Raw genomic sequence first — 8,116 nt, forward strand, 5'->3', positions numbered from 1 at the left:
GAATTGGAATAGTCAAGATCAAGACGCACAATGGGTTGGTAAGAACATTGTCAGATGTGTGACATGTACTGGATCTGAAGATGAATCTTATTTCAATAGTTGTGCTAGACTCCAAAGATTACAAGGTTGTAACAGAAAGTGGAGCAATGATGGTCGTGATGGATTCTTTTGTGGTGCTACAGGGCACTAAGGTGAAAAATTTATATCTTCTCCAAGGGAATACAGTAACAGGTGGAGCTTCTACAGGGTCTTCTACAATTAGCAGAAATCTACGTTTGGGTCTTGGCAAAAGAAGTGTTCATCAAGCTTTATTCTTGGCCTCCAAAAATGTGTGCCCAGCAAGTCTTTTGAGGGTCACCAAGTAGCCTCATTTTGGTGTCCCATTTTGGCTATAAATAGCCTTGCCCTCGATGGTGTTGAAGCATCCCAAATCAATTGAGTGAATTTGTAATATCAGTTAGTGGGTGAGAGAGTTTGGGTGTAATTGGGTTTTGGGTGTGAGCCACTTTGCCTTGCATCTCTTTATTTTCATAGTGAAATTTTGTTATGTTTTCTCCCCGTAGATGTAGGCATAGCCAAACCATGTAAATTCTTGTCTCGTTTGTGTGTGTGCCTATTTTTTTTCTTGTCATTATTTTTTCTCTTGTTCTCATAAACTCCTATTCGATCCTTTTTTTCATAACAATATTTAATGGTGACAAATAATCGGGTCAACCAATTTAGCTTCACTGTTAAGTTAGAATAGCATTGTCTAAATATTAAAGACCAAGGCCCAAGTCTAGATGCCTAAATTAATGACAGAAGAAGAGGTCAAAGAAGCTTTCCTCGTCATTTTAATTTGTTTTTGTATTTGGCTCCAACGGAGAACTGAACAGAGGAAGTCGTAGTGGTAATACTCTGTTTAAGGTGCAAAAAAAAAAAAAAATTACAATTATATTTAAGCATGATATATATGAATAATGTATGGCTTAATTCTGCTATTTTGAATCAAAATACTACTATAAATCTTGGAGGAAATCAAAGGCTTCAAATTAAATATTGATTTGAATATCCGTATACTAAATTTCACTTTCTATTGGCATTTGGAATTCATTTGACATATGTTGTGATTCATAGTTAGTTGTAGCTTCCGATACGCGACATATCGGTCGATACGCTATCTTTTTTCAAGTCCGATATGTGACCCGTATTGATTAGTTTACATTGACTTTGTCCAAGTATGTTACACCGCGATTGCCATAACATCAAGGAAAATTATTTTCAAAGGGAATGGTTAGGTTCAATGGTTTAATCGAACCATTTGTAACTTTCTACGTTTCAAAGTGAACCACTGTAATGATCCTTAATAATTTATTTTATTGTATTTAATGGTGACAAATTATTCGATGAAGACTATTAAGTTAGAATAACATTGCCCTAGTATTAAAGACAAAGAAGCTTTCCTTGTCATTTATTTTATTTATTTATTGTATATGGCTCCAACGAAGAACAGAACAGAGGAAGTTGTAGTAGTAAACTATGTTTAAGGTGCAAAAAAAAAAAAAAAATTAATAATAATATAATAATACAACTATGTCTAAACATGATATATATGAATAATGTTTGCCTTATTTCTTCTATTCTAAATCAAAGTACTATTATGAATCTCGGAGGAAATCAAAGGCTTCAAATTAAATGTTGATTGGAATATCCGCATACCAAATTTCACCTTCCATTGACATTGGAAATTCATTTGACTTCATAATATGGTGTGGTTGAGAGTTGGTTGTAGCTTGTATGCATTACCAAGACTTACACCAATACCAGTCTACACTAATAAGAATAACCTATTCCTTACATATATATACTGTACAACATCAACCTATCACATAATTCCCAGTCAAACACAATTCCCAAACAATCCACACTAATTGATTTGACCAATACCAGTCTACACTTATAAGCATACCCTATTGCTATATAGTTGGTCATCAGCATCACCTTAATTCCCAGTCAAACACAATTCCCAGACAATCACACTCTTTAAGCTCAAAATACACCGAAACAGTAACAGCAAATAAGGAAACAATATTATCCCGCTCAAAGAATGAACAAGACTGACCAAGACCAGTCTACATATATGCCTAAAATTAATATTATTGTCAACAAATTCGCAACCAAAAAACAATCAAAACAAAATGTGCTTTTCAATTTTAAAGCAAGAAGGGTGATACTTAAGACCTCGGCGGCTATGGACAAAAGATAATGTCATAATGGACGGCCAAGTAAATTTCAAATCATTTTTTTTTTTTGGGTAAATTCAAATCAGTGGTATGATTTGAAGTTATAGCCAAAAAAAATATAGCATGGGACCTGTAGCATAAGATGTACTATATAAATAAGAGCTTTAAACCAACATTTGCTACACAACAACCATAAGCCATGGGGTCTTCAACCTTATAGAAGGTCCTCTCATTTGTTTCCTTAGTCTTGTTTGTTGTGTTGTTGTCTTCACCCAACTTAACTTCTGCTTCTGTTCAAGAAGCTAAAGCTCTCCTCAAATGGAAAGCCAACCTTCAACAACAAAATATTTCTTGCTAACATCATGGATTTTACCTTCTAATTATAATGCCACTAGTTCTTCAAGCCCTCCAAAAACAAGTGCCATCCCATGCACTTGGTCTGGAGTTTCTTGCAATATTGATGGAAGTGTCACGAGACTGAACCTCACAAATTCAAGTGTGAATGGTACTCTCTATGACTTCCCATTCTCGTATCTTGCTAATCTTGCATATATTGATCTCAGCATGAATGGTTTTTCCGGTGCATCCCACCTCAAGTTGGTAAACTTGCAAAACTCATCTATCTTGATTTGCCCATCAATCAGTTCTCTGGAATAATCCCACCACAAATCGGCCTGCTAACAAATCTTCAAGTCATCCACCTGTTCCAGAATCACCTAAATGGTTCAATTCCTATAGAAATAGGCCAGCTAAAGTCCCTTTATGAGCTTTTTGTGCACTCTTAACGATCTTGACGGTCCCATTCCCGCCTCTTTGGGCAGTTTAAGTAACTTGGCTTATTTGTATCTCTATGAAAACGAACTGTTTGGTTCCATTCCTCCAGAAATGGGAAATCTCATCAATCTTGTCGAGCTTGATTTGAGTCAAAATTTGCTCACAGGTCCTGTCCCTTCCACTTTCGAGAAATTGAATAAGCTTACCATGTTGTACCTATACCAAAATCAGCTCTCTCATCCAATTTCCCCAGAGATAGGAAACCTGAAGTCCCTTGAGAGTCTGATCCTTTATACAAACAATCTTTCTGGCTCAATCCCGGCATCCTTAGGTGATCTAAGCTTCCTAACTCAACTATCTCTCTATGAAAATCAACTCTCCGGTCCCCTTCCTAAAGAATTAGGGAAGTTAAAGTCTCTCAATGATCTACTATTGAGTGAAAATCAACTCAATGGTTCTGTTCCTGCTTCATTTCGTAATCTGAGCAACTTGGAGAACTTGTTCTTCCACGACAACCAACTCTCTGGCCCCATTCCACGAGAAATTGGGAATCTGGAGAACTTGGTTATACTGGAAATGGATAAGAATCACTTTTCTGGTGATTTGCTTGAAAAGATTTGCCAAGGCGGAAAACTGAAATAATTCACGGTAAACAATAACCAGCTTACCAGTCTTATTACCAAAAGCTTGAGAAACTGTTCCAGCCTAACCCGAATGCGCCCGGATGGAAACCAGCTAACTGGAGATGTGTCTAAAGATTTTGGTGTGTATCCGGCCAAATCTTCAATTCATAGATTTTAGTAACAACTTCTTTTTTGGTGAAATGTCTTATAGGTGGGGACAGTGCCTAAATTTGGCTAACCTAAAGACGGCAAGGAACAGTATCACTGGACGAATGCCACCAAAGTTGGGAAATTTATCTCGACTTCAGGTAATTGATCTTTCTTTGAATCAATTAGCCGGGGATATTCTAAAGGAACTAGGGAAGTTGGACTTGCTGGTGCTTGATTTGAAAGATAATCAACTTTCTGGTAGTATACCTAGAGAACTCAGATTACTTGTTAATCTGTTGTATCTTGACCTGTCCAAAAACGGATTGAGTGGTGCAATACCTGGAATTCTATAAAATTGCTTGCAGTTGCATTACTTGAACTTGGGCTACAACCGTTTTAGCCAAAATATTCCACCAGAGATGTATAAGTTAGCTCAACTGTCCGAGCTAGACTTGAGCGATAATTTTCTCGTGGGAGAAATATCTTCGCAAATTAATAATTTGCAGAGTTTGGAGGAGCTAAATCTCTCCCACAATAACCTCTCTGGTTTCCTTCCAGAGTCTTTTGAAGAAATGCATGGGTTGATATATGTTGACATATCCTACAATAGGTTTCGAGGTCCCATTCCCAGTAACAATGCCTTTAGAAATGCAACCATATAGGCATTACAAGGGAACAACGGTTTGTGTGGCAATGTTACAGGATTGAAACCTTGCGAAGATGGCCAACACATTGTGAATGAAAGCGACAAACCCATGCTAGTTTTTATAATTGTATTACCTCTTATGGGAGCTGATGAGCGCTGAAAAGTGCGTATTTAAACCCCTTAAGCTTATGTATTCTAGAACCTTTATCTACTTTATTTTACTGTTTTGTATTGATTTCGTGTTATTTCCATTTTTAGATACTTATCCCCAAAATAAGCTAATTCAGCCAAACAAGAGCATAATTGAAGCAATTCTATGATTAATCAAATAAAGGAGCAAAGTAGAGCAAAAGAAAGCAAATGGTGGAATTTCAGCAACTTCGATCGATCTCAAGAAAAGTTCGATCGATCTAATTTTCATCGATCTTACCGCTTCAAGATAGATCTGAGCTATGTTTGTCTCTGTTCAAAGATCTCAAAAGTTCGATCGATCCAACTTCCTTCTTCGATCGATCGACCATTCTTATCCTTATCCAAATGATTGATCTTATCCAGTTGTACCACCCTACCAACCACTTTTGTTCTTTTCCCAAAAATATTTTCAAAATATCTCAGATTTGTTTTTATCCAAAAAGGCGCCGCCATTGAGGATTGATCCAACTTCAGTTCGATAGATATCAGCCATGTTCGATCGATCGAACTTCCTCCAGTGCGAAAAAGTTTAATTTCCAGCTCACAAAAGTTGTCCTTAATCCAATCACTGGGGAATATTTGTTGTACAACCCCATCTCATTTTGGGTGTCATTTCACCTACCTATATAAGGATAAGGATTACTTTTTATATTATAGAAGAACATAGAGGATCATATTGTATTATATTATACTTAAAGAACTCTTAGGGAGGAAGCAAAGAAGAGGGGGAGGCTAGAGACACTATTGGAGACTCTTCATCAACCAAGGAGCGGATTTCTTCCATGGAGCTTGCCCTTGAGGGTTGGAGGACATCATCCATGAGTGGCTAGACATCGTCTTGGGGCTAGAGTTAGCCCTAAGCATGCTTTTCACTTCTTAATTTATGTATTTTTGAGGGGATTTGTATTGTGATTCATGTCTTGATACTTTTATATATATAGATCTTGTTTCTTCAATGATTTATATGGTTTAATACTTCCAATTGATCATTTCATTCTATCCATATGTCTATGTATGCTAGAATAGATGTTCATATGTTTATCTCTATTTCTTGTGTTATTGATGCATGTCTATATGTGTTGATGCTATAGATTTAGAGATTGTCAAGACTTAGTGCTTAATGTCATGTTCTTGTGATTTATTTGATGGTTCATACTCATTGCTTGATGGATTGTGCCTTTCCTTAGTTTAATTAGTTTAATTTCATGCCATTACCTTAGTTGTAGTGTAGTTGTTAAATGGGAGAACAATCCATGCTTGTTGTTGATGTTTCATACTTATGAAAAGCAAGTAACATGTATCTTTAACCTTGTGATGTGTTTGGATTGTGAGCTTAAAGAAAGGATTAATGGCTTAATTTGATATGTTGTTTTATCCACCATGTTGTTTAGACGATATATGCTTAATTTGTTATCCATGCTTGTTGAAACAACCACACACACATACTTTATTGCAATACATGTTCTTCCCCTCATTAATCATTCATTAAAGGTGTAGAAAAGCTATGCTTAGTGGTGATCTCTAAACCCCAAGATCTCTCTCTATCTTTTATTCCCTCTATTGCATTATTACTTACTTTAGTTTAATTTGCATCTAGTTTAATTCAACCAACCAACCACTATTTTGATCACTCGACTTACTAACCCTAATTTTGATTCCTCAAGCTAGTACGACAACTCAATCCCTTGGGACGATCCCTTCTCACTCATACTACATAGTATAGGTGTTAAGCGGTTTATAAATTTAAATTATGGTGCCCACTTGACACTAATTTCCAACCAACCAACCAACCAACCAACTATTTTGTGCATTATTTAATTCAACCAACCAACCACTATTTTGTGCATTGTTTTGTGCGACCACTGAGAGGATCAACAGGAGCACTTTTACTTCTTGGTGCATTCATTGGACTCCTCATCATGTTTGGAAGAAGAAAAGGCAAAGCACCAATTGAACAATGCGATTTGCTGTATGATAAAAATCTGTTTTCAGTTTCCAATGTTGATGGAAGAGCAATGTATGATGAAATCTTAAAAACCACCAACAATTTCGATGCCTCAAATTGCATTGGGCAAGGAGGATATGGAACTGTCTACAAAGCAAGATGCCATCAAAAAATATAGTGGCTGTGAAAAAACTTCACCCGTTGTCTGAAACAGAAGACGGTAAAGGGTTTTTGAATGAGGTATTGACAAAAATTCGACATAGGAACATTGTAAATCTGTATGGTTTCTGTTCACATGCTCAACACTCTTTTTTGGTTTATGAGTATTTTGAAAGAGGTAGCTTGGCCACGGTCCTTAGCAGAGATGAAGAGGCTGAAAATGTGGATTGGCCCAAAAGGGTGAATATTATTAAGGGGGTGGCTCATGCTGTGTCTTACATGCACCATGATTGCTCACCACCAATTGTTCACAGGGACATATAAGCAACAATATTTTGTTAGACCCCGAGTATGAGGCTCATGTTTCAGATTTCGGCAGTGCTAAGCTTCTAAAGCTAGACTCCTCGAATTGGAGCACACTTGCAAGCACATATGGATATATAGCACCTGGTAAACATAGCTTTGTGTTCTAATTCTAACTAATTTGACATATATAGTACTGCAGATCAACTATACATCATCATATTTTACTTTTTCGTTACAGAGCTTGCTTTCACAATGAAGGTAACTGAAAAGTGTGATGTGTATAGCTTTGAAGTGTTGTCACTGGAAGTGATCAAAGGAAAGCATCCAGGCAATGTCATCACCTCGTTATCATTTTCATCTATTGATCAGAATATAATGCAACAAAATGTGTTGGACCAGCGCATTTCAGCTCCCTCAACCGAAGCTAAAGAGGTGTAGATGTCAATTATAAAACTGGCCATTGCATGTTTAAATGTCAATCCACAATCCAGGCCGACCATGTGCATTGTCTCTCAGCTATTGTCAACCCTAACACCACATTCTTAGAACTATCCAACTCAGTTATACAGTGTGGAAGGATAATTACCTAGTGTAGTATTGATATACTGCTAAATAAAACAAAATATGTGCTCAACATTTTTTGTCATCTTTTGTGCCTTTTAGTGTGTGTTTTTTGTACCTTTTAGTGTGTGTGTGTGTTTTTTTTTCATACTCCGTATCTATACATAAACACTTCATATCAATAAAATGTCAGTATTTTTGTTCGACGTTGTCCTAAATGTGCTTACGTAAGTTTGGGTGGTGGTTCTCCGTGGCTATCTATTGTTTTGAGAAAAGATTAAATTGTGATAATTGTGGTACAAACAACTTACATTTCAAATCCCGTCTTATCATTACAAAAAACCATTAGTTTTGCCATTACATTTCAAATCCCATCTTATTATCATTACACAAGATAAGAATGAATACACGGCTCTAAGTACAAAGAAGTAGAAACCCTAACTTTCAAATATCTGCAAATAATCGAATATAATTATCAAACTTCAATGCAACTTCAATTGTAGCGCAAACTAGGTTTCCTCGGCCTTGTCTCATCCAT

At 36.4% G+C, this 8,116-nt stretch overlaps 1 protein-coding gene and 1 pseudogene across 1 annotated transcript; both read left to right on the forward strand.

Annotated features, from left to right (window-relative positions):
• The first annotated feature begins 2,540 nt into the window (after positions 1-2,540).
• LOC132296127 (MDIS1-interacting receptor like kinase 2-like) lies at positions 2,541-3,638 on the forward strand (annotated as a pseudogene).
• Positions 3,639-6,711: 3,073 nt separating this feature from the next.
• Positions 6,712-7,455, forward strand: LOC132296128 (MDIS1-interacting receptor like kinase 2-like). The gene is made up of 3 exons (XM_059794365.1): positions 6,712-6,951; positions 7,026-7,161; positions 7,256-7,455. Exons 1-3 carry the CDS (start codon positions 6,712-6,714, stop codon positions 7,453-7,455), a joined length of 576 nt encoding a protein of 191 aa, XP_059650348.1.
• Positions 7,456-8,116: the final 661 nt, after the last annotated feature.

The sequence above is a fragment of the Cornus florida genome, unplaced genomic scaffold (assembly GCF_030987335.1).
Source record: "Cornus florida cultivar Cherokee Brave unplaced genomic scaffold, ASM3098733v1 CherokeeBrave_3.0.0_Hap2_Chr02, whole genome shotgun sequence".
NCBI lineage: Eukaryota > Viridiplantae > Streptophyta > Magnoliopsida > Cornales > Cornaceae > Cornus > Cornus florida.